Source organism: Rhinopithecus roxellana, chromosome 8, assembly GCF_007565055.1.
Source record: "Rhinopithecus roxellana isolate Shanxi Qingling chromosome 8, ASM756505v1, whole genome shotgun sequence".
In the NCBI taxonomy this organism is placed as follows: Eukaryota; Metazoa; Chordata; class Mammalia; order Primates; family Cercopithecidae; genus Rhinopithecus; species Rhinopithecus roxellana.
The window spans coordinates 11,753,406-11,779,106 of NC_044556.1; the positions used below are offsets into that span (position 1 = coordinate 11,753,406).

Consider the following 25,701-nt stretch of genomic DNA (forward strand, 5'->3'; position numbering starts at 1 on the left):
TTACCCATGCTGGAGTGCAATGGCGCGATCTCGGATCACCACAACCTCCGTCTCCCGGGTTCAAGCGATTCTCCTGCCTCAGCCTCCTGAGTAGCTGGGATTGATTACAGGAGCGCGCCACCACGCCCGGCTAATTTGTGTATTTGTTGCAGAGACGAGGGTTTCACCATGTTGGCGAGGCTGGCCTCGATCTCCTGACCTCATGTGATCTGCCCGCCTCGGCCTCCTGCTGGGATTACAGGTGTGAGCCTGTATCCTTTTTATAGAGATGGGGTCTCACTATGTTGCCCAGGCTGGTCTCGAATCGTTGGTCTTAAGGGATCCGCCAACTCGGCCTCCTTTTGCCTTTAAAGACCTGTGGGAGCCGGCGAGGTGGCTCAGGCCAGCACTTTAGGAGGCCGAGGCAGGCGGATCTCCTGAGATCAGGAGCTCGAGACCAGCCTGATCAACATTTAGTATTCTCTACTAAAAATACAAAAATTAGCCGGCAGGGGTGGCGCACACCTGTAATCCCAGCAGGAGGAGGCTGCACTGAGCTGAGATGGCGCCACTGCAGTCCAGCCTGGGTGACAGAGCGAGACTCCTTCTCAAAACAAAACAAAACAAAACAAAAAAACAGCTCAGGGAGAGGCCTGACACCGACGCCGCGACTGCTCCGGGGCTCCCGCCACCCGCGGCTGTTTCTGGCGCCCCCCCCCGGGGTCTTGGGACCCTCCCGAGGCGGGGCCTGCTCCAGTTCAGAAGCTTATGACGCCTCTGCGGGGATGCCGGGCCGCCCCGGCTTTGCGATCGGTGGAGATCGGTAGGAATCGGGTCCGTAGCGCGCAGCTCCCGGGCTGGGAGGTGCCTCAGGACCTGGAAGATTCTCGAAAAGTTCTGGAAGGTTCTCTCAGGGGTCGTCGCGAGCGGGGTACCCTCTTTTCCCACCGAGACCCGCGAGGGCGGCGTCCGGAGTCTGACTGGAGGACAAAGGGCCGGGAGCGCGGGAGGGCGGCGCCCGGGAGCGGCCACACGTGCCCCGCCAACCGCTTTCCTCAGGCACGACTCGAGGGAAAACGGAGGCGACGCGCGGCGGAAAGGGCGGGGCCAGCGCGCGGCCGTGGACGCCGGAGAGGGCGGGGCCGGCGCTGCTTGGGAGTGCGCGCGTCCCATTGGGCGGTGGGCAGAAGGGGGCGGAGCTTGGCGCCGCCGCGAGGCAAACCCCGCCCCCGGCCCCGCGGGGAGCGGCGGCGGCGGCGGAGGCGGTGAGCGCGGGCGGCGCGGACGGCTGCGGTTGGCGGGCGGGTCCTCCGCCGTTGGGGCCGCTGCGGCCTCCTTGCCCGGGCTCGGGGCTCCGCGCTGGGAAACGCCGGGGGCCCGGTGAGCCCGCGGGATGCGTGCCTCGCTTCCGCCGGGCGGGGGCTGAGGCGAGGAGGCCGGGCCTGGGGGGAGGGGCGGCCCCGGCCTAGAGACTCCTATGGGACGCTCGGTCCCCGCCGCCATGGGCCCCCCACTCTGCCCGGACCTTCTTTCCCGCCCCTGGCGCCACGGACCCACCACTCTGCCCGAAACCCCTTTCCCGTCCCTGCCTCCGTGGACCCCTCACTTTGCCTGGACCCCCTTTCCTGTCCCTGCCTCCGTGGGCCCCTCCACTCCTGCCTGGACCCCGTCTCTTGCGTGGACCCCGTCTCTTGCGTGGACCCCGTCTCTTGCGTGGACCCCCTCCCCCATCCTTGCTGCTTAGATCCCCATCTCCTTACTTGGATCCCCCTCACATCTGCCGTGAACCCCATCTCTTGCTTGGACCCCATCTCCTTCCCTGGATTCCCCCCCAACCGTGAAATCCCCCATCCTTGGCATCTGGACCCTCCGCTCCACCTCCTCCGTGAGCCCTCATCCTTGCTCCCTGAGCCCTCCCACTTCTGCTGTGACCCCCTTTTCTGTTGCCCGAATCCCCCGTTCCTGCAAGCCACAACCCTCCCTCCCGCCGTGAAATCCCTGTCCCTGCTGCCTGGACCCCAACTTCTGCTGCTGCTGTGATCCTCTCTTCTGTTGCTGGAAACGCCACCCCCACCTCTGCAGGGAACCCCCTCCTCTGCAGGGAGCCCCCCTCCGTTGCTGCTAAATTCTACCCCCACCCCAAGCCTCCTTTTCATTTCTGTCAACAACCGAGCCAGTCCTTCCCGTTGATGCTGTGAACGGTCTGCAGCTGTCCCTGTCCTTTCAGGGACATGGCAGCCAAAAGAGCAGTCGTTTTTCCGCTCTTAATTTTTTTTGTGCTGTGGTCAACTCTTAACTCCCCAAATTGGGGAGGGTTGTGAGCTTTGATTGTGTAAAATGCCTTTCCTGCCGAGGTCGGAGGCAGGTCTTCTGCACGGAGATGATTTATTCAGGAGTCTTTTAAAAATAATCTAGACAGAACCTTTGGGAGGGACTGTGCTGTATTATATTTGTAAAAAAAAATGCAGGCGCCTCCCTGGGTTCCGAGCCCCGTCGTTTCTGTTTGTCAGTCTGCTTTTTGGCATTGAGCATCTCAATGCAAGATTGTGGAATTGAACCATCTACTTGAGGCTAAGCCGAACTAACCTTTGCCCCCCAGGGCTGTGTCTGCGTTAACATCGCAAGCAAACAGTTGTATAAACCACGGTGCAAATTTTGTTGCAGGGCACATCGGCGTCAGACCTGGGAGTACTTTGTGCCAAATCACTGCCACTTGCTACATGAGTGTAAATGATGGCGGATGCCAAGTATGTCCTCTGCCGATGGGAAAAGCGGTTATGGCCTGCAAAGGTGACAGCCATTATTCTGTAATTTCAGGAATTAGAAATGACTTTCGGGTGACAAGTAAAATCTTTATCAGGCGATACCTAGGAATTGCTTCAGTGAAATGATTGAGCCAGAACGGTTGGCACTGATTCTCGTTCCCCATTTAATGGGGTTTTGGTCTAGTGCTTCCAAGGTTACTCTTCCAGAAATGTCTTTTTTTTCCACACGAAAAAAAAAAAAAAAAGAATCAGCTATGAAAAGGCATGTAAGGCTGTAACTCAAGGAAAGATCTGGCAAGCAGCGCTGTGATAGTGAATTATCGTCATGCTCAGGGATGCTTTCCAGCAATTCAGTAGACAGTGCTCAGCTGCAGTGCAAAAGCCCGGGTCCTTGTCTTTGTCTGCCACTGGCCTCTCATGCCTCAGTTTCCCCATCTGTGAAACAGTGGGGATTGGACCAAGTATCTGAAATCCTGTGGTTATAGGCCTTCAGGATTACCTGTTACATTTGTACTGAATGTTGCCACTGTTTCTCACTATGTCTGCTGTTTTAATAACAAGGTTCTTCTTTTATTTTAAATAGGTTTTGGCCCGAACTGAGACTTCAACAAAAATTAAGAGAAAAAAGGAATATTTTCTAGATGTTCAAATCCTCTCCCTAGAGGAAAAGTTAAGTGTCGTGTTTTTTTAATACTGTTTTTTCGTGTGTAGATTTCTGATACTTCAATCCTTTACCCCCCACAAAACAGTTGAAGCCCATTCTTAATGGGCTTATTCATCATTTATGTAATTCATTAATGCTCATAAAAACCTCACGAGAAAGCAAGTAGTTTGATTTTATGTCAGTTTGGAAGGTGAAGATCTAAAGGAGGCATTCTGTGAGATCTACGGAGAGATTGGTACAAACATTGAATACATGTAAATTATACTCAGGGTAGACCCTATTTGTGGTTAAAATAGGGATATTTCCCTTTTTTTTTCTTTTTGACTACCATGCCAGAAAAATAGGGATATTTCCTTCCTAGAGATCTGTGTGTCTTTTTTCAGAAACCTCTGTGACAGGCCCATCAATTTGGAAAATATTTGGTTTTTGAGCCTGTCACTCTAAATTAGTCTTTAACATTCAAAAGGCAAATAACTGATTACCAGGAGGCACATTGTTCTGCTCCGTGAGTGTCAGGCACTGGGAAGGTGTAGATTGTCTAGAATGATGGGGATTCCGACGCCCCAGTCCTGTGTGATTGTGGCGAGGGTGCGTCTGCCGTGAGAATTCCGCATTCTGAAGAGAGCAAGGAGACTGACCCCGCGTAGTCCGAGCCACTGGCTCCCCTGTTGGTCTTATGGAGCTCCCCCTGCCCCACTCCTTCCTGCCTGCATCTTCCAGCTCACACTTTCCCTGCGGCTGGGAAGGTAATTGAATACTCGAGTTTAAAAGGAAAGCACATCCTTTTAAACTAAAACGCACCTGCTGGGCTGTAAACAGCTTTTAGTGACATTACCATCTACTCTGAAAATCTAACAAAGGAGTTATTTGTGCAGTTGAAAGTAGGATTTGCCTCATAAAAGTCACAATTTGAATTCATTTTTACTTTTAAATCCAGCCAACCTTTTCTGTCTTAAAAGGGGGATCAAAAAAAAAAAAAAAAAAAAAAAAAAAACCCAAAACATTCGCCAGGGTTCTTGCTGCCTCTAACCTCAGGCAGATGAATTCCTAGTTGGCTGTGACTTTTGGTTTAAGTAGAAGGTTGAGGAGGAAAATGAAATTAATTCTTTTGTTATCTAAAGGAAAACATGTTTGAAAGCGTCTTGGCGGCGTTGGCTGGTGGTGTATAACGCCAGTTCTGTCTCTGCAGAATTAAGGTGAAAAGCACTGAAGTTGAGATCCTAGAGAAGTCGCAGATTGAAGCCATTGCCTCCTCGTTAGGTAAGAGCGGATTTCTAAGCGGCCATTAGGTTCTCATAAAATAAGAGGTCATTTGGGAGAATGTGAAGGCTCAGGTTTCTGGGTAAAAATTCACCCTGTTCACCATGTTTTTCTTCATACAAGGGAACGCGAATCCCCTGAGCTGAAGGAGAAGGAAAAATGGATCTGCTTTCTTAAACCTTTCCAGAATTTGCCCCTAGAACCACTCCTATTCTTGACGCCCAGAGTGGTCAGTGGTGAGCATCAAGGTCATCTCATTACCTCCGTGGCCTCCAGTACACAAGACGAGGAAGGACTTTGCTGCCATGAGGGGGGAGGTTCTCCTTTTTCTTTCCTCTTCCTATAGTAAGACTTCCCGTGGTTCTGTCGCTGCCTGGCCAGTCTGGTCTCAGCCCAAGATTTGAGAAGTGGTTGGTTGTGTGTTTAAAATTCCAGAGCGGAGCCCAGGGGAGAGAACGGGTGGCCTGGCACTGAGGTTGGTGGCACCCATTGTTTGAGGCACTGTCTTGGTGGGCACGAGGCAGGTCGGAAGTGGAGCTCTCGGTTTCCTGTCCGTCCGGGTGTGCTTTCTCCCAGTTCAGCACCCACCTCCTTTGCACGCTGTGGGTGAGAAAGGGTTTGCCTGAGCCCAGCCAGGGACTCGTCATGCACACACATGACAAGTGAGGAGCATTGGTGACTGCCTGTCCCCCAGCCACAGTTCCGCAAACCCAACGTGCCAGCCTTCCTTCTCCTCTTCTCGAAGTGGGACTGTTTATCCCATTTGCAAATAATTGTTTCTCTTGTGAAAAGATGGAACGGAATTCCTTCAATGATGTTTATAAAATCAAGTCTGTTTTCCTGTGTCTTCCGAAAAACAGCTCTTGTTGAAAGCGGCTCCATCTCTGCATCACTTAGGCAGGGCTGACCATCATCTTGGATGGCGTCGTCCTTGTTGGCGCAGATTGTGTTGGGGGCTGGTCGTCTGTGGGTGCCTTTAATATTCAACGGGGAAAATACTGTTTTGATTGAGGCATTATGCCCGCTGAGTTGTGATATTACATCTATCATCTTGTTCAAATAAATAGCGCTGTATCTATATGTCGGAGTGAATAAATACAAGTACTGCGGCAGGGAGGTGGGTTGGAAACCAGAGGCCACGATGCTCTTTGCTGGCTTTGAAATGCCCTTGCAAAGAAGTATTGAAAATTTACCAGCCTACAATGAGCCTTCTAAATCTCCTGTTCCTTGCTACCACCAACCCTCGCACCAACCAAGAATACGTTGCCAGCAGAGTTCTTTATTTAGTTGGCATTGGTTTTTATTGACCCTGATTGAATTTGAAATTGTAAAGCTGAGAGAGGATTTGCAAAACATTTGAATACATTTTGCTCACAGTATTGTTTTGTAACTTGGAGGAATTTATCTTTTTAGTCAATCAGGTTAAGGTCAGTAAATTTGGTTTTTAAAAAAATAAAGCCTCGAATCCCGGAATGAATAGCTGTTGTTCTGTAGCCTCATCCCCTTTTTGGGAAAATGTAGGTGAGAAATGTTAGTCCTCCCCTTCAGTGATTTAGGTATGAAACTAGCCGTCAGAATGAGACAAGCAGGCTTTTAAAGCAATGGCGTGACCGCAGTGCCTGCCTAGTGAACGTAACCAGCATTGTGTGTGTTCGGTCCTTGCAGCCTCGCAGAATGAGGTTCCTGCGGCACCCCTGGAAGAACTGGCCTACAGACGGTCACTTCGCGTGGCTCTGGATGTTCTGAGCGAGGGGCCCATTTGGAGTCAAGAAAGCTCCACAGGGACAGGCACAGCCGACCAGTCTCTGCGAGAGAAGCCCACGGAACACGTTTCCTCGCCCTGTGATTCCAACTTCTCATCTCTTCCCCGTGGAGATGTGTTGGGCAGTTCCGGACCTCACACGGGGAGGCAATGCGTGCAACAAAGCCTGTCAAGTTCGTTCACTTGTGAAAAGGACCCCGAGTGCAAAGCAGACCACAAGAAGGGGCTCAGGAAAAGTGAAAACCCAAGAGACCTGTCGGTCCTCTCAGCTGGAGGTGGTGCTCAGGGTGAGAGCGGGTCCAGAATCCACCGCAAAAATTGGACTCTTGCAAGTAAGAGGGGAAGAAACTCAGTGCAGAAGTCTAGCTTGTGCCGGAATGGATCTTCCCTTTCAGAGGGCGCTGCGGAGAGAGACATGGGGAGCAAGGGAGGCAGCTGGGCAGCCCCGTCCTCGCCCTCCGGGGTCAGGGAGGACGATCCCTGTGCCAACGCTGAGGGTCGCGACCCTGGTCTCCCGTTGGGCAGCCTCACTGTGCCCCCAGCCCCTGAGTCCTCAGCCTGCTCAGAGCCCAGAGAGCGCCCTGCGAAGAAGAGGCTACGCCTGGATGGCAGCCAGAGGCCCCGTGCCGCGCAGCTGGAGCCCAGGGCAGCAGGAGACGCACCATCCCCCGGGCCGGGGCCCAGAGAGTCTATGACCCTGCGCAGCACCACCAGGCTCGGCCCGCCTCCCTCCCACGCCTCTGTGGATGAAAGCAGACGTCCTCCTTGCCCGGATTCCCAGAAGCCGGAGGAAGGTAAAAGTTTCTCGTGGAGGAGGAGAGTGTAGAGGGTGGAGTCCTGCCCCTCCGTAGCTAGACAGGGAGCCAGGCATGTGGGTGTTTTTGACCAGATCTTAATGAGATCGTTTCCAAAATAGAGCAGAGACTTCCTCATTCCTTTTTGTTTGTCTCCCCACTGGGCTATAATTGCTTCACCTTCTAAATATTTGTCGTCTTATTTTTGTTTAGAAGGGAAGCGAGTTGAGTGAGTGGGGAGTCCGTGGAGGGGCGGCAGGCCACGATTGTCTGCGACAGGGCTGGGAGCATTGTGGCTGTGCTGAGGCTGCAGCTCCGGCTGCACCCCCGAGGATTAACTCTTTTACAGAAGCAGTAACGTGTTCCCATTAAATTGGGCAGGAATCTGAAAAGTGATTCACTCACTCAAAAGACTCCTGACTTTTTAAGAATTCCTGTGCAGATACATTTTTGTGTGGTTGCAGGCAAGCACTGTGACTTTTTTCCCTTTAACATTGTAGCATCCCTTATTTTTGAAATGCTAGTTCAGAAATCTTAATTAGGGTATGATCAAATGTCTGGAAATCTACTCGCTACAAACTCACTGCGTAGATATTTCAGTCTTTACTCTGAACTTCTTTCCTGAGGCCGTCATCTCCTTAGCATGTTGAGGTTGCCACGCTCGGAAGACAAAGTGACCGCACCCCTGCCCTGCTCCACAGTCAGCTCCTGCCCTGGCGCCTTCCTGCATCTCCGCAGCCCTACCCTGTTCCACAGTCAGCTCCTGTCCTGGCCCCTTCCTGCGTATCCACTGAGCGCTTCAGATGTGAAGGGGCAGCAGGGCCGGGACAAAAGGGACCCCACCCAGAGTGCGCACAGCTTCTGCGGCCGAGGTGGCTGTTGCTTACGGCCCGCCTTCCCTTCACCGCAGGCCTCTCTCCCTCCCTCCCTCTTGCGTTTTTCTTTAAAATGTAGCTTAATAGAAGCACACTCTATTTGAATTTGGCAGTGTGGAGTTGTATATAGCACAGAACCTTTTCTTTATGCATCAATGGTCATGTGTCATGAAATGTTTTCTTGGGATGAGTCATCAAGATAATACAATGACAATGAAAGTGTAATATCACGTTATTGGCAGACTGCCAGTCTTCCGAAGCATCCATGGGGTCTAATTCCATGCGTTCTGTCCTGGAGGAAGATGAGGAAGACGAGGAGCCACCAAGAGTCCTTTTATACCATGGTAAGAAATGACCACGGGGTGTGCCTATAGTCCTAACGGTGCACTCGAAGGCAGCGGCGGCAGGGCTCTGAGATCGGACCCCACATCCTCCACGCGAGGTCTCCTGCGAGTTCATTTCTCTCCCACTGAACCGAGACCTGGAAGGGACCTTCAGAAGTGCCACATTTTCAGTCCTCTATCCGAAGAATAACCTACACAAAGGGAAGAGGGACTCCTGGGAAGAGACTGGCCCAGCTCTCCCTCTTAGAGCGTTACTCCTGTCATCTCAAGCCCTTGTCCTCCTGTCCCCTCGCTGAGAATGAGGGACGGCCCTGTGACCCGAGGGGCTGTGTCGCCATCGCTTGGGTGTGGCCACGTACTGTCTGGCGGCTTCCATGATGGCGTTTGGGGGGCCATCCTGGGAGGCCGGGTCTTCAGCCCAAGGGGGAACTGCTCCCGCACCCCTCCTGTAAGTAGCTGCTGCATGAGAGGAAAACCTGCCTTAGGTGCTGCTGAGCATCTGCGTGGAAGGGACTAGAAACGAGAGACCCAAAGATCTGAGCCAGCCGTGAACAGAAAGTTAGCTTTGCGAACCAAGTCGTGAGAACCAGCCCCACTTTAGACTCGCCCATGAACCCTTCCTCTTAGCCGAGTCTTGTTTTTCTTTTCTTTAACCTTGTAGTTTCAAAATAATTATAGATTCACAGGATGTTGCAAAAATAGTACAGGGTGGTGAGGGGGCTTCTTACCCGGGCTTCCCCACTGGTAGCATCCGTAAGATGCAGGATGCCCCCTGGCCAGGAAGCTGGTGCCTGTGCAGCCCCGGGAGCGCCATTCCGTGCACACTGGTGTGCCTGTGGCCTTGTTATGTTGTTTGTCCACACTGTTGGAGTGCTTTTCCCTCATTGAAAGGGCTTCATTACAGTTTCACATTTTCCCTTTTTTTGCCTAATGCTAATGGTCAGACTTCTTAACAGTTTTCCACATGTTCTTCTGATCCTTTTCCTCTGGGGTGAGCAGTCACCACTCACCAAACCCTGCCCATCCATTGGGTGCCCGTCTGGATGGTCCCAGGACTGCAGGTGCCGTGGGGCACCTGTCGGGACTTCCAGGAAATCATTTCTGCAGGATCAGTTCGCACACAGAAAGAACACAGTGCCCTTGGGAAGGGCCCCTTCCGACCACGCTGCCCCACTGGGGTCGGCTTACCGGGACGTCGTAGAGCCTGGTGCTGCCTGCCTTCTGCCTGCAGTGGGAACTGGGTGTTGCTCCCGTTTGGTTTTGTTTCCTACCTGTCAGGCTGGGCATCTTTCTGAGGGTTCGCTGACCAGCCTTTGAATTGGTTGCTTGTCCACGTGGGCCTGGAAGTTTCTCTTAAAGACGAAATGCCCCTCACCAGGGGAAACGACGCTGTGCATGTTCACAGCAGGCACTCACCCCAGTTGGCCTCCCTTTTCCTCTGGTCATGTAATGGTTATTTTATAGGCCTTTAGGTTTTGATCTGTGTTCGTGTACCACGGCACTTCCTTCCACCTTCCACAGTGCGGTCAGACACAGGCTTTGTGTGTCTAAGGACAGACTGTTTCTAGTAGTTTTTCTGATACTTTAGTTTTAAATTTTTAAATAATTCACTCTTTTTTGGCATTGAAAATAAGTCATTCATACATAGTTTTTTGGTTATGATTTAAATAATTTTCCCATTTTTGACCGTAGTTTCTCAGAATCCTCTTTAGAACCTCAGCCCTTGTGTTTGAGTCTTCTTCGCATACCATCATCTCCCTTCTGTCCTGTGCTGCGCTCTCTTTAACAGTGCCTTTCTGTGGCGTTATTTTAGAGTTACGGAAGTTGTGCCCGCATGGGACAGAGCCCCTGCCGCCCGTCATGCGCTGCTCCCGTCCCGAGGGTGCGTTTGTCACAGCTGAGAACCTGGTGCAGCCCCACACTCAGCTGCTGTGGTTTTACTGTCTCATCGGTGCTGGTTAGACTCCACGAGTGTGGGGAATGTGAATCTGCCTTTTAGATTTCCTTCATCTTTTAAGTGAATGACATAAAGTCAGGTTTCAACAATATCGCGCTGTGTTTTCTCAGGCTGTTACATCCCGTGCTTGATGTGGATTTGACTTGTTTATTCTTTTTTTTGTTTTTCTTTTTTCTTTAATTCTAGAACCACGTTCGTTTGAAGTAGGAATGCTAGTCTGGCTTAAATATAAAAAATACCCCTCCTGGCCTGCAGTGGTAAGAACAGCTTCCTCCGTCTTCTAAGATGTAGTTATTTAAATTTCATGAATTTTTATTACACCTATTTTCAGTTCTTGATAATTTGACCTGGATAAATGTTTTCATTATTTTGTGTTCCCTGGGAAAAGTTGGTGGGTTTATACAAAAGACTTTAGGAGATGCCTGTACCTAAATTAAGAAATGGTGTTAAGTTTGTAGGGCAGATTTTCACCAAGCAGGCTTAGAAAGACCTGCTCGAAAAAAATATTTGTGGCCGGGTGCAGTGGTTCACGCCTGTAATCCCAGCACTTTGAGAGGCCATGGTGGGTGGATCACCTGAGGTCAGGAGTTTGAGACCAGCCTGGCCAACACAGTGAAACCCTGTCTCTGCTACAAATACAAAAAAATTAGCCTGGCGTGGTGGCGTGCGCCTGTAATCCCAGCTACTTGGGAGGCTGAGGCAGGAAAATCGCTTGAACCCGGGAGTTGGAGGTTGCAGTGAGCCAAGATCATGCCACTGCACTCCAGCCTGGGCGACAGAGCGAGACTCCATCTCGGGGGAAGAAAAAGGAAAAAAATATTTGTGATTTGCTCGTTGTGCATTTTAACCCGTTTTCCCCCATTAGAGCTCATTAATTTGGATTTTGTGGTGGGGTTGGTTGCATGCATACAAACAGGAGTTTGAAATCCCATCCAAGTTCCCGGTGTGGGTGATGCGTTCAAGCCAGGGCAGATTCTCTGCTTCCGTCTCTGCAGGCCTGGAAGTTGCAGGTCATTAGTTGATTGTTGTCCTGGGCACAGGTGCTGTCCTGGCCCTCACCTCTTCTTCATATTTTATCCCTTTTTTCCCTTTATCCTCCAAAGAGACAACGATGTTTAAATCCAAAAGGCGTTTGCTTTGCAGTAATCCGGAGACGCTTTTGTTGCTGTAATGACTGACCTCACCCGAGTCACCCAGGCTCCTTGCATGTGACTGATTATGGTTCCGGGAAACCTGGGGTTGAGTCTGTGTGCTCTTTGCTGGGGAGGTTCAACACATTTATGGCCTAGCTGGGCTCTTCTTGTCGCCTGCTGGCCTACAGTGATGGAGGCCGGGCTTCTAGGCCCTCCGCCCTCCCTTGGCACTGGCTTCCCCTCCCGCACCTTGCTAGTCTTCTCTTGTTTTCATCAGTTTCTGGGGTCCCTGCTGGGTTAACAGGTCACTGATGTGAGAGGTTCCTGGGGCATAAGAACAGGCAGCCTCCCTGAGAGTGCAGGGTGGAAGGGCCACCGGAGGCGCTGGTCGCTGGTGCTCCTCGCTGCCTTCTCACGGTGGCCCCGGGAGGCCAGGACTGGGGAGGCTGGGGGGAGGTGGCAGCGTGGCGCAGTCCCTGCCCCTCCCCATGTGGCCCGGGCTTGTTCCCGAGCTTTTCTGCACTTCCTCCACTCCCCCAGAGCATGAGGAGGACAAACCTGCCCCCCCGAGCCGCTGGAGAATCTCAGGACGCTTATTTAAAGAGGCAGCTGGCAGCGGTAGCTGTGGCTCTTTTTATTCAAAAACCCAAACAAAACTGGCTGATTCTGCTCTGCCGGGAAAGCGTTGAAGTGATGCGTGTGGCAGAGCGTGGGGCCGTTTCTTAATGCCTCCTTACGGGAGACTTTGCTGGGGTGCCCCAGAGCTGGGGCAGTGCCTGTTAGATGTATCATGTGATGTCAGCCACGATCTCTCTTTTGACGTTTTATTTTCTTGGATTTGTGAACAGGTCAAAAGCGTCAGGCAGAGAGATAAGAAAGCAAGTGTGCTCTACATCGAGGGACACATGAACCCGAAAAGGAAAGGGTAACCCGCTGTTCTTGGTTTCTGTGAGTGGGCCCGGGTGGCAGGCTGGCCGCTCTCAGAGCAGGCGTGGGGACAGAGGGGCAGAGGGGAGACCCCGGCACGAGTCCAGGCCTAGGCAGGGCTGGCAGGGTCTCACTAGGGGCATGTCCTTCTTGTGACCCCTCACTCACTGGGAAGGGTGAGTCACACAAAGGCTGTGTGTGAAGGATCCGGTCAAACACTGCAGTTTTCACAACCTGATTTACTGGCTTTGAAAGGCAGCCCAACCAGACACTCCCTGTGGCCCTGTTTCCCGCAAACTAGCAAAATGTCCACGCAGGTGTGCCGACAGCGTCCTGCATCCACCTGAGTTTGCCCCTGGGTTACGTGGTGGTTCCTTAGTCATGGGATGAAAACACACGTGGATGGATCAGCCGGCCGAAAGCAGCCTTTAAAACCATCGCAGTGCACATTCCCAAGTCAAACGCGCAGAACCAGTGTCATCTGGTACTTCTGTGCTATCCCCGAGAGGTGGGAGGTGTGGAGTGGAGACCCAGGCCCCAGAGTTGGCCTGTCCTGGCAGGGCCCAGTCAGTGTTGCTGAAGTCACTGGGCCCACCATGGTGCGTTGGGGGCTTCTTGGCAGCTGAGGAAACGGTCACCTTCCGTAAATAAGCTGGGGCTGGCGGGGCCTCCAGCGGCCTCCACTGATCTTAATCAGCCAGGGAAAGGTTTTTAGCTTATTAGAGGAAGTTCATTCATGTTAACTTCCCTCTCTCTGCTTTAAGTTTCACAGTGTCTCTTAAAAGTTTAAAGCACTTTGATTGTAAAGAGAAACAGACACTTCTGGTAGGTGGATTATGTTTTGTGCTTGCTTTAAATGGTTTACTTTGTGATTAGTAAATGTGTCCTCTGTGTGTAGCTCTTGAAATCCTGGCTGCGGTGTATGCGTGTGAATGATTGTGGGAAGTAACAGAGCCGGGATGCACTCTGGCCGTTAGAGTTAGATCACGGGCTCAATCACTGCACTGAATTCTCACAACTGTCCTGGGAAGTTGTGGCCCCATTTCCCCGCTTTACAGGTAAGGACGCTGGGACTCTGGCGAGGACAGTTTGCCTAGGGCCACCAGGCAAGGCTGCAGCAGAGAGCCCCGGAGCAAGGCACGGGGGCCTCGGTATCCAGCCCCTTGCGGCCGGGGGCGTCCCTAGCTCAGCGTCGGGAGCCCTGTGGGCCCTTGAGTGCCGCCTGTGAGCCTGGCTGATATCACGTGGCAGACAGCTTGCTGCAGAGCGGCTTCCCGCTCCCTGGATCTGCAGCCAGCTTTCATCACGTGCTGTCGATGAACTGCAAGGGGTTTGTCTAACTCAGAAATGTCTATTTTTCCTCTAGAAATACTCATTTTGTTGTAGCGACTTTCAGCACCAACACGTCAACTCAGTGCAGTTATTTTTACTCCTCTGGAAAAAAAGAAAATGTGATGGGTCTTTTCCACTCTCAGGGATCTGAGTTACTTTCTTTTCTTTCTTTCTTTTTTTTTTGAGACAGAGTCTCATTCTGTCGCCCTCGCTGGAGTGCAGTGGTGTGATCTTGGCTCATTGCAACCTCTGCCTCCTGAGTTCAAGCGATTCTGCTGCCTCAGCCTTCCGAGTAGCTGGGACTACAGGCATGCACCACCACACCCCGCTAATTTTTGTATTTTTAGTAGAGACGGGGTTTCATCATGTTGGCCAGGCTGGTCTCGAATTCCTGACCTCATGATCCGCCTGCCTCGGCCTCCCAAAGTGCTGGGATTACAGGCGTGAGCCACCGTGCCCGGCCGGATCTGAGTTCCTTTCTCAAAATGGATGAAGGTGTGGGGTGAGGAGGACAGCAGGAAGCTCCGTGCCTTAAACGTAGAAGGGCCGCTGTTTATATAAAACACCCTGGGTCCTGAGAGTGCGCGTGCGTCTGCTCGTGAGTCAGGTGTGTGGGGCTCTCGAAGCCCACTCGATTCAGTGGCAGTCACTGTGGCCTCTGAGGGGTGCTGTTGGGGAGGCCGTGCTTTAGGAAAGTGCAGGGGCTGCTGGGCCGGCAGAGCACGGCGTCCACCTGGCCCTGGGGTGTTCTGATGGGGTGCCCCCCGTGGCCCTCGGCTCCAGAGTCTTCCCTGGGTCGTTGTGTGATGGTCGTGGCTTTGTGGCATCTTTGGGGCTGCTGTGTCCTCTTCTGAGGACCCACCCTGCTGCTAGCCCAGGTGCTGTTAGCGCAGCCCAGGTGGTGGCCTAGCCTGGCTGCAGTCAACAGCTCCCAACAAAAACGGCTGTTAGAACAGCTTATTTCCAGGACTTAGGTCCTGTCATGTGGCACAGTGGCCACATGGGAGGTGTTTCCACCGTTGATGCGTTCAGATTGGCCCAAGCTGTCGGGTCCCCTGTGCCCACCATTTGAGCAGCTCAGGGCCCAGACCTGTGCCTGGTGGGTTTCCCGTTTCCCAGGGGATCCCTGCCTAAGGTGTCTGCCCCTTTGTCAGGGAGGATCAGAGGTGTAGGCTGGAGGGTGCTGAGCCTGGACACCTGGCTGGTCCCTGGGCTCTGTGTGGCTTCTGAACCCGGGGTGCTTGGCACTGCCTCCCACTGACGCCTATCGCCCGGGTCTCGTTACAGAACCAAGCCAGGGAGGACTTTGACCAGGCCATTGGTTGGTGCGTCTCCCTCATCACTGACTACAGGGTCCGGTTAGGTATGCAGGGTGCTGGGGAGGGGTGGAGCCGGGCAGCAGGCATCCAGCCCCCTCTGAAGACCCCTTGGAGGGGTTGGGCTGGAGCTGCCTGGAGGCGGAGCATGTTTTCATGGCCCTGGGACATTCCCTGTGGGTGGGCTGGGGTTCTGGCCTGGCCTGATTATTTCCTAAACAGAGATACTGGGCCGGCTCCTGGAACACACTTCCCAGGACTCCTCTTAGGTCTACAGAGTGCTCTCTCCCTCCACCCCCTGCAGGCTGCGGGTCTTTTGCTGGCTCTTTCCTGGAATATTACGCGGCTGATATAAGTAAGTCTACAGGCACATCTTGGAAAGTGTAGTCGGCCTTTTAGCTCTTTAGAAAAAGCAGTCTTCTATGTCTAGAGCTGTGGAAGGGGACGTTGGGGTCAAGGCACTGTCCATAGCCACACAGCATTGTGCAACCCCTATGAGGTTTTGACCCCTGAGGCCCCCTGGGACCTTGGGCTGCTGGCGTCCACCGGCGCAGCTTCCCCAGCCTGCCCTGGGGCCCTCGTCCCATGGGCCACACCCACCCTGTCCCCGCTGTGGCTGCTGGCCGCACACATCAGGTATTAGGAATGTAGGCCAGGTGCGGAGGCTCACACCTGTAACCCCAGCACTTTGGGAGGCTGAAGCAAGAGGATTGCTTGAGGCCAGGAGTTCAAGACTAGCCTAGGCAACAGAGCAAGACCCTGTCTCCACAAAAAAAAAAATAGAAAAAAATGAGCTAGGCATGTGGCATGCACGCCTGCAGCCCCAGCTACGTGGGAGGCAGAAGCGGGAGAATGGCTTGAGCCCGAGAGTTCAAGGCTGTGGTGACCTGTGTGTCTGCCCTGCTGCACTCCTGCCTGAGTGACAGAGCAAGACCTTATCTCAAAAAAAAAAGAGAACGTGTCACAGACACCAGGATGTTTGGCCACCACTTCATTGTCGATCCAGCATTTTCGGTTATCGACAGTAGTGGGGTTTTCTGTGCCTCCCAGTTGGTAGAGGAGTGGGCGTGGCTGAATTGATTCTTCTTGGGCAGTGCCACACGGGTAGGCACTTTGCTCTGCTCTAAGGGTTAAACCTGGTTGCAGGGCCCAGTGAGGGGAGAAAGGCCAGGGGTCCCAGCAGAGGAAGTGTCTTTACGAGCATGAGCGCTCCACTCCTATGCTGACACGGAGCTCGAGCGCTAGGGTCTGCCCTCACCCCTGCCATGTCGCAACCTTCCATCGGCCCTGACCCACTGCCGCCCGAGGAAGGCAGCCCACGCACTGGTCCCTCGACAGGTGCTTCCTTTGCAGGCTATCCTGTCCGAAAATCCATCCAGCAGGACGTCCTGGGGACCAGGTTTCCTCAACTGAGCAAGGGGAGCCCCGAGGAGCCTGTGGTGGGGCACCCCCTGGGGCAGAGACAGCCCTGCCGGAAAGTGCTCCCCGACCGCTCGCGGGCCGCCCGGGACCGGGCCAACCAGAAGCTGGTGGAGTACATCGTGAAGGCCAAGGGCGCGGAGAGCCACCTGCGGGCCATCCTGAAGAGCAGGAAGCCGTCTCGCTGGCTGCAGACCTTCCTGAGCTCCAGCCAGTACGTGACCTGCGTGGAGACCTACCTGGAGGACGAAGGGCAGCTGGACCTGGTGGTGAAGTACCTGCAGGGCGTCTACCAGGAGGTGGGCGCCAAGGTGCTCCGGCGCACCAACGGTGACCGGATCCGGTTCATTCTGGACGTGCTTCTGCCCGAGGTGAGCCGCAGACGGGTGTGTCGTGTGGGCAGGGAGGAGCCTATGCTGGGATTTTCCAACACTCTGCACGAGGAGGCTGCGGAGGCCTCGTGTGTTTACATCCCATCAGTGCTGGGAAATGTGAGCGCGTGCGCTGGACCCCTGTGCAGAGATGGAGCCGCGTGGGAGCTGTCCTAAGCTGTCAGCACCGGGGGTGCGAACTCCCTCCCCACCGTGGGTGCACAGATGCTCCCCGGCCTCGGTGGGTCAGTCTTGGGAAACCCACGGGGAGTTGGAAATTCCCAAGTCAGAATCGCATTTAGTACCCAGGTAAACCCATTGTAAGTTGAAAAATTGTAAGTCGATTATGCATCTAATACTCTGATAAACCCATGGTAAGTTAAAAAAAAAACAGAAATTAGACTGTGATTTTGAACTTCAGCTGCGGATTTGGTGCTTGGTGAGGAGCAAATACAGATTATTTTGAAGTTTGTATCTGAAATTTCAGAGAGGACATTGCTGGGCATATGTGTACATCTGTGGGAAAAAACATACTCAAAACTATTCATAACTATGGGAATTTTCAAATAGACCCCAAAAGAAAATAACATAATGAACTCTTAATGTGCCCATAACCTGCCTGGAATTATTTTTTGGAGCATAAAAACCCTCAAGCTTTTTTTTTTTTTTTTTTTTTTTTTTTTTTTGAGACGTAGTCTCGCTCTGTGCCTCAGGCTGGAGTGCAGTGGCGCCATCTCGGCTCACTGCAAGCTCCGCCTCCCAGGTTCTCGCCATTCTCCTGCCTCAGCCTCCTGAGTAGCTGGGACTACAGGCGCCGCCACCATGCCTGGCTAATTTTTGTATTTTTAGTAGAGACGGGGTTTCACCATGTTAGCTGGGATGGCCTCGATCTCCTGACCTTGTGATCCACCCTCCTTGGCCTCCCAAAGTGCTGGGATTACAGGCGTGAGCCACCATGCCCGGCCACATTTTTTTTTTTAAACCCATAAATACTTTAGTGTGTATCTCTAAAATGAGGGTGATTCTGCCCCCTGGGGGACACTGGCAGTGTCTGGGGACATTTGTGCTTGTCACAGCTAGGAGTGCTTCTGGCATGGAGTGGGTTGGGGCAGGGCTGCTGCTCAGCACCCTGCGGTGCCCAGGACGGCCCCACCCCCGAGAACAGTCTGGCCCCGATGTCCACAGGGCCGAGTGGGAGAGAGTCTGTTCTGAACCAGACGGACTCGGTTAAAAATGTGTTTACCATGATCATCATACTAAACATGGGGTGATTCCTTAGTGTCAGGTATGCACTGTGTATTCAGGATATTCCTTTTTTTTTTTTTTTTTGACAATAAACTTAAGGCCGGGTGTGGTGGCTCACGTCTGTAATTCCAGCACTTTGGGAGGCTGAGGCAGGCGGATCATGAGGCCAGGAGCTTGAGACCAGCCTGGCCAATATGGTGAAACCCCGTTTCTACTAAAAGCACAAAAATTAGCCGTGCTTGGTGGCGGGTGCCTATAATCCCAGCTACTCGGGAGGCCAAGGCAGGAGAATCACTTGAACCTGGGAGGCGGAGGTTGCAGTGAGCTAAGATTGTGCCACTGCACTCCAACCTGGGTGACAGGGCAAGACTGTCCCAGAAAAAACAACAACAAAAAAAAACTTAAAATTTTTCAGAAATGCACTTGTGAGTTTCGGTCTTGCCTTTTATTCTGTGCTTTTAGTGATCTGAGCTGTTGTTTCTAGTCCAAAAGATAACACTGATTTAATTAAGAAACATCATTACAAGCAGGGGTTCATGGACTAGGTTCATACCTTCTGACCCATGAGCTAGACCTTGTCTGGAGGGCGGAACCTGGTGACCTGGGCTCCCTGAGGCCTTCTCAGCCGCGGGCCACATGGGGCCGGTTGGGCAGTGCCGGCTACTGCTGAGCCTTGTGCCCTCTCACAGGCTATCATCTGTGCGATCTCTGCAGTGGACGAGGTAGACTACAAGACAGCCGAGGAGAAGTACATCAAGGGGCCTTCGCTGAGCTACCGGTAGGCTACTCCCGGTGCTTGCTCCAACCACTTGCATCTCTGCCTTCCAGGTTGTGTTTCTATGGGCAGTTTGACTCCAGGTGCTGCAGCCCCTCCCCCTCATGAGGTGGTCCAGGTGCTGGGCGGTGAGCTGATTATACATGCTGAAGCCGCCCTGCGGGTCACTCCTGCCCTCCAGGAAGGCTGGGCCCGGGTCTCCCAGCTGGTTGCGGTGGGCAGCACGGTGCCACGGGCACGTGCCTGGGCCATGTCTGTTCTTAATCTGTTTTTGCAGGGGTTGATGTTTGCTTTTTGAACTTTCCTCCCCTCTTTCCGCAGCCCCATGGCTGTGTGAGAAGTACAGCGAGATTAAGCAGCGGCAGGGCCCGGTGCTTTCCAGCAGCCAGAAGAATGCTGTGATCAAGATGTTTCTCACACCCGTGTGCGTAGCCGCCCCTGGATGTTTGGCCCCCAGAGCGCCTAATCCTGTCTCTGGGCATGCGGCCAGGCCTTGCTGGGAGCCAGGCGGGGCCCACGGGGCAGTGACAGGCTAAAGACTCAACTAGAGTCAAGGACAGGGTCTCTGGCCGGGGCGGCTTGCGCAGCCACCGACGTCTCCTGGTCCCACAGTCACAGGAGACTCGTGGTGAAGACACTGAACTGCCTCACCAGCCCCATGTCCTCCCTGGGCAGGGCAGGAGGGGCTGCTGGAGAGGCCAGGGAGGAGGAGGTGTGGGGCCTCGGTGTCACTGGCAGGCCCCCCCGCAAAGTGCCCAAAGGTGGAATTTGGTCTTGTTGAGGGAGTGTCGGCCCGGCCGGCTTACCGAAACAGGAAAGGCCTTCGGATGCAGAAACGGGGTGTTTTCCTGCTGGATCTTCATGGTCCCCTTATCATGCTTGCCGTAAGAGTAAGTGAGGTCTGGGGAAGTCAGGTCAGAGTCAGCACGCCTGGACTCAGCCTCCTGGGTTGTCCTCTCCCTCTGTCTCAGAAGCCTCTTCACCCTCCACTCCCATCTGTGGAAATCTTCCATCCTCCTGATTTTTTTTTTCCAAGTCTGGGTTGCCGACATCAAAACCCGTTAGGAGTTCATCACGGCTTCTAGTTACCATCAAAACCTCCAGCAAACTGTGAGAAACGGTGCTGGTGCTGTGATGGAGAAGTTGGTTGGGTTGAATACACAGGCTATGATTTTATCATGCCGGGGACGTGGTCAGAGTAACAAGGCCAGTGAGCGGCATCGCATTTGACCTTTGGTCTCAGTGGAGCCTTGGGTCACACACTGGGTGTCCTGGGACCCAGTCCCCACCCCCTGCACGGTGTTTCCCAGGCCCTCTTATCCTTTTCAAGTTGCACCATGAGCTGCTCTGCACTCTTCCCAAGGCTGTGCTTTTCACGCCTGCCTTTCTCTGGTGCTGCAGCTGGCGTGCTCTCCCCTATTTCCAGGTCTGCTGGGGCGCACATCAGAGCCAGCAGCCCTTGTTGATCTCTTTTGATCCGGGGCAGCCCTGTTCTGAGAGGGGTTGCTGGCTAAGCAATTGTTATAATTTTCCTTTACAGGGAGGTCACTTAGTAAGGACAATTTGGCATCTCATACTCTTTCGTAAAAAATTATTTTTAGCCAGTCACAGTGGCTCATGTCTGTAATCCCAGCACTTTGAGAGGCTAAGGTGGGAGGATCCCTGGAGCCCAGGAGTTTGAGGCTGCAGCGAGCCATCATTATGCCACTGCATCCTAGTCTGGGTGACAGAGCAATACCCTGTCTTTAAAAATAAATATTATTTTAAAACATTGTTAAGGCCGGGTGTGGTTGCTCATGCCCATAATCCCAGCCCTCTGGGAGGCTGAGGTGGGTGGATCATGAGGTCAGGAGTTTGAGACCATACTGGCCAACATGGTGAGACCCTGTCTCTATTGAAAAATAAATAAATAAATAAATAAAGCCAGGCATGGTGGTGCGGTACATGTAGTCAGTCCCAGCTACTCGGGATGCTGAGGCAGGGGAATTGCTTGAACCAGGTAGGTGGAGGTTGCAGTGAGCCAAGACTGTACTACTGCATTCCAGCCTGGCGATAGAGCGAGACTCTGTCTTAAGAAAAAAATTACGGCCGGGCGCGGTGGCTCAAGCCTGTAATCCCAGCACTTTGGGAGGCCGAGACGGGCGAATCACGAGGTCAGGAGATCGAGACCATCCTGGCGAACACGGTGAAACCCCGTCTCTACTAAAAAATACAAAAAACTAGCCGGGCGAGGTGGCGGGCGCCTGTAGTCCCAGCTACTCGGGAGGCTGAGGCAGGAGAATGGCATAAACTCGGGAGGCAGAGCTTGCAGTGAGCTGAGATCCGGCCACTGCACTTCAGCCTGGGTGACAGAGCGAGACTCCGTCTCAAAAAAAAAAAAAAAGAAAAAAAAAAAAAATTACACGTAGCATAAAAGTTACTGTCCTACCCTTTTTCAGTGTACGGTTCGATGGTGGTGAACACGTTCATACTGCTGTGTAGCCAGCTCCACTGCTCATCTCAGAACTTCATCTTTCCAAACTGCAGCTCTGTCCCCATCAAACAGCTGCCCTCTCGTGTGTATATACATACACACGCCCACACACACACATATATATATTTCTTTTTTTTTTTTTTTTTTGAGACGAAGTCTTGCTCTGTCACCCAGGCTGGAGTGCAGTGGCGCGATCTAAGCTCACTACAACCTCTGCAACCCCCCTACCCCTGGGGTCAAGTGGTTGTCCTGACTCAGCCTCCCGAGTGGCTGGGATTACAGGTGCCCGCCACCACGCCCAGCTAATTTTCGTATTTTTAGTAGAGGCGGCATTTCACCATCTAGGCCAGGCTGGTCTTGAACTCCTGACCTCGTGATCCACCCACCTTGGCCTCCCAAAGTGCTGGGATTACAGGCATGAGCCACGGCGCCCGGCCTCTCTATCATGTTCTTTTTTTTCTCTTTTTTTGAGACAGAGTCTTGCTCTGTCACCCAGGCTGGAGTACAATGGTGTAATCTTGGCTCACTGCAACCTCCACCTCCTGGGTTCAAGCGACTCGCCTGCCTCAGCCTCCCAAGTAGCTGGGATTACAGACATGCGCCACCACGCCCAATTTTTTGTTTTGTTTTGTTTTTGGTATTTTTAGTAGAGACAGGGTTTCACCGTGTTAGCCAGAATGGTCTCGAACTCCTGACCTCGTGATCCACCCGCCTCGGCCTCCCAGTGTTGAGGTTACAGGAGAGTGACCACACCCAGCCCTCTTATATTCTTTAACACACAATGATGAATTACTAAAATGAAGACTCTTGTTTTCTGAAGGGAAAAAGAAATATTTGACAACCAGCTCCTTGAAGAGCGGAAACGGTGCCGTTGGTGATGGAGCAGCCAGCTGTGCTGTCAGCGGGGCCTGGCGGTGGGAGCGCCTCCAGTGTGCATGAGCATGTCTGAAGATGGGGGCTCGGGGCGCATTTGCGTCTGGGCCTGTCTGTGCATCTGCGTGGCTGTCCTGATTTCCATACTTCTGGAGAACCCATTTTGTTAACATTGAAAGTCAGGTCTCTTTCCCTGGCAATTTTTTTTCATTTTATTTTTGGCATTTTTTTCAAGACACCGTTCCGGAAAGGCTTTTGAAAGGACAGAAGCGTGTTCGCTTTGCGTCAGTACTCGTGACTGTGCTATGGTTTCTCCCGACGTACACGTTGATCTTGTCTGTGGCATCTGATATTAAACGGGAGGTTTTAAGCATCTGCCGTGACGATGGAGCTTCGGAAGCGGGAATGGTTCTTCCGGGTTTGCTGTTTTGTCTGTTTTCCCCTTGTGTGGGTTCCGCCTGCGACGGTTCCAGAATTTGCTCTGCCACTCCGTGTGCTCTGCAGCTGTGAGGAAACAGCCTTCGTTAGAGGCGGGAGCAGAGACGAGCCGCTGCTCTGTGTCGTGTTTGCTGTGGCTGCAGGGAGAGGAGCGGGACACGCACCTTTCCAGGGGCCTCTGTGCTCCGCACTGTGGGTGAGTGGACCACAGCGCACAGCCGCGTGCCCTGGCTGCTGTGGGCTGGACCACCCCCACCTCCCCCGCCTGTCCGCCTGGCCTGAGTGAGTTTCCCTGCATTGTGTCGTCACTGCATGGCCAGTCACCGCGGTCGTCGGCCCGGATGGCTGTGCTGGCCGCAGCAGTCAGGGTCACTCTGGGAGCTCTGGGGTCTAGTGAGAAGAAGGCCTTGTCCTGTGCCCTACCATCGCAGAAGTGCAGCCTTTGTATGGAAGCCCTACTGCGCTCCCGTCTGGAGAAACGGCTTCCAGGCTGTGGCTGCCAGGTCGGCTCTGGTCCACAGCATGGTGCCGGGTCTGCAGGTTGTTGAAGGCTGTGACTCGGTGGGGCTCAGCCAGGCTCCAGCAGGGTCACATGTGCTGTTAAGAGCAAACCCACAGACGATGAAGTATCCATTCTCAGCTGATGCTTTCCAGGCTGCGCCTGGACAGCAGTGCTGGGGAACTTCCCAGGGTTCCAGGGCCCGGTGGCCTGGGGGCTGCTTTCTCCCCACTAGGTGGGCTGCATCTGGCCCTGGCTGGAGGCCTTATTTTCAGGGGCCATGACCCTCTTCCCCCAGGCCCTCCCCAGCTGACCACAGCCACCGGAGAGGAGATCGGAACACAATTGTCTCGGGGTGCAGGGCGCTGAGCAGGACGAAGGCTCAGGGACTCTCGTATTGGGTCCTTGGGACTCGAGAAGTGCCAGAGGGGCGGCTGCTCTGGGACTCGGTGTTCACTGGCCTTTGTTTCACTTGATTCTGGTCAAATCCGAGAGCAGGAAACCCGGCCCTGGCCTGGCAGCTCTGCCTCCTGTGCCCACACGCTGGGGTCTGTCTTGTCGGGAGCAGTGGGGCAGACCCCTGACGGCCCTGGTCCCCTGCCGGTCACTTTTTCAGGGACAAGAAGCAGCCAGTACCACCGCCTGAGGAGGGGCTCAGCAGCATTGCGTGTGTGGGCCTCGTGCTGCCTCATGGAAAATCCCCCCAGCCGCCCTCCATGGTGGGTTCCTGAGGGTAGGACACGTCGCCACGGTTTTGTGGGAACCACGCCCCCCTGCTGGAATTTTTCTGCTGTTGTGAAGTAGTTTTATCCATTTGCTTCTCTGCTGACCTTGCCAAGTTGTTTGAGGTGGAATTAAACACCTCCCAGACCTCTGGCTTGTCTTTTCTGAACCTCCAAACACGTCCCACCGTGTGGGTTGTCCAAGCTTGGAAATGGGGGAGTGACTCTGCCATCCTCAGGGACACGGCCTGGCCCCAGGGTGGATTCCCACCTCACTGGCGGGCCTAGGGTACTGTTTGAACAGCAGCCAGAGGCCAGGCGCGGTGGCTCACGCCTGCAATCCCAGCACTTTGGAATGCCGAGGCGGGCGGTTTGCCTGAGGTCAGAAGTTCGAGACCAGCCTGGCCAACATGGTAAAACCTCATCTCTACTGAAAATACAAAAATAAGTCGGGCATGGTGGTGGGCGCCTGTAGTCCTAGTTACTCGGGAGGTTGAGGCAGGAGAATTGCTTGAACCCGGGAGGCAGAGGCTGTAGTGATCCAAGATTGTGCCACTGCACTCCAGCCTGGCGACAGAGTGAGACTCCATCTCAAAAAAATAAACAGCAGCCAGGGGCCTCACTGGGGTTCATGCCTGTGGCCCCAGCTACTGAGGAGGCTTAGGTGGGAAGATCACCTGTTTGGAGGCCAAGGCTTCAGTGAGCCGAGATCGCACCACTGCACTCCAGCCTGAATGACAGTGAGCACCTGTCTTGCAGCGAAGCCCTGCCCAGCAGGTGGAACCAGAACATGCCAGAGGTCCCCGAGTGCGTCCCACCCCGCCCGCACCCTCTGCCCTTACTGTCCTGTGGGTTCTGAGGCTGTCAAGGCCGCTGGGGCAGGCCCTGCCTGGACACTTCCCTCAGTAATGGGGGGTCGTGGGTGCTCTGGGTTGTCAGCTGGGCAGTTGGGTGGGAGTCGGGGGTGCTGACCTGACAAGCACGGCCAGGGAGGAGCATTCCAGCGCTCTGAGGATGCCAGCGTGGGTGATCCTGGGCTCGCCCTCCCCGTAGCGTGGCTGGCGCGCCTCGACTTCCTCCAGAGCCCCAGGAAGACAGGCTTGACCACATGCACACACGCAGGGAGACTCCCGGAGCCCTGCCCTCAGGAGCCTGCACGCTCTGCCCCTCCTGGCAGCTAGCTGACCCTGTGACCCCACCTGGCCTGTCCCTGGCACTGAGGACACTGGACCTGGGTCCCTGGGGTGGGGCATCCTGGGTCCTGCTAGGTGTTCAGTGGTTCCATGCCAGGGGCTCCCACCTCTACCATCGTGATGACCACAGATGTCCCCAGACATGGCCTGGTTCCCCATGGAAAACTGGCCACAAACCATGGCGTCCTTCCCCTGACCCCTGACCCCTGCCCCTTCCCTCTGGCTTGGCCCAGCTGGTGTCTCAGAGCCTGGGTGCGTGCTGCTGCCAGCCCCCCAGCTGCCTGGCCCACACTCCCCAACCTCCTTCACTGAGCCGCAGAGACCCCCATGTCCCTGCCAATGCTTTTTCCAAAGCTGGTCTCAGTTGTTCCCAGCAGTGCAAGGGGAATTGGGGTCCCCCTCGCTGGGGCAGCCGCACCTGTCTGATCGCTTCCAACAAGGAGACCGTGGTGGCCGCACAGCGCACTTCGTCCATCTTAAAAGGGGCAACACAGGCAGGCAGCGAGAATTCCAAACCACAGAAGCCTCACTCTCGTGGACCCCACTGCCTGAGGCACTGTCTGTTTTGCTTTTTGTTTGAGACGG

General features: G+C 53.9%; 2 protein-coding genes and 1 pseudogene across 8 annotated transcripts in view; all 3 read left to right on the forward strand.

Annotated features, from left to right (window-relative positions):
- MIER2 (MIER family member 2) overlaps positions 1-25,701 on the forward strand; it is a 993,207-nt gene that overhangs the window by 453,353 nt on the left and 514,153 nt on the right. The window lies entirely within an intron of this gene.
- Positions 1,198-24,073, forward strand: PWWP3A (PWWP domain containing 3A, DNA repair factor). 6 transcript variants are annotated; one of them, XM_030935021.1, is made up of 15 exons: positions 1,224-1,244; positions 2,644-2,769; positions 3,328-3,413; positions 4,598-4,668; positions 4,792-4,904; positions 6,334-7,224; positions 8,342-8,443; positions 10,587-10,657; positions 12,382-12,458; positions 13,225-13,285; positions 15,080-15,155; positions 15,413-15,463; positions 16,462-16,898; positions 18,833-18,921; positions 22,212-22,635. In XM_030935021.1, the coding sequence occupies exons 6-15, from the start codon at positions 6,846-6,848 to the stop codon at positions 22,267-22,269; spliced, it is 1,401 nt and encodes a 466-aa protein (XP_030790881.1). In that variant the 5' UTR covers positions 1,224-1,244; positions 2,644-2,769; positions 3,328-3,413; positions 4,598-4,668; positions 4,792-4,904; positions 6,334-6,845; the 3' UTR covers positions 22,270-22,635. The 6 variants fall into 6 exon arrangements, 5 of the variants coding, with proteins under 5 accessions (XP_030790879.1, XP_030790884.1, XP_030790881.1 ...); XM_030935019.1 differs by lacking the exon at positions 4,792-4,904 and having other exon boundaries at positions 1,198-1,359; XM_030935020.1 differs by lacking the exons at positions 4,792-4,904; positions 8,342-8,443 and having other exon boundaries at positions 1,235-1,359; positions 22,212-24,073.
- Positions 23,313-24,073, forward strand: LOC115899025 (annotated as a pseudogene). Its single transcript, XR_004058631.1, has one exon. The product of XR_004058631.1 is annotated as an uncharacterized LOC115899025 (transcript).

Bases quoted from the DNA above. Each gene is read 5' to 3' on its own strand.
- PWWP3A (XM_030935019.1), top strand. From the start codon at position 2,710: ATGATGGCGGATGCCAAGTATGTCCTCTGCCGATGGGAAAAGCGGTTA. The intron at 8,444-10,586 runs GTAAGAAATGAC...CTTTAATTCTAG, and splicing joins AAGAGTCCTTTTATACCATG to AACCACGTTCGTTTGAAGTA. The intron at 15,156-15,412 runs GTATGCAGGGTG...CACCCCCTGCAG, and splicing joins TGACTACAGGGTCCGGTTAG to GCTGCGGGTCTTTTGCTGGC.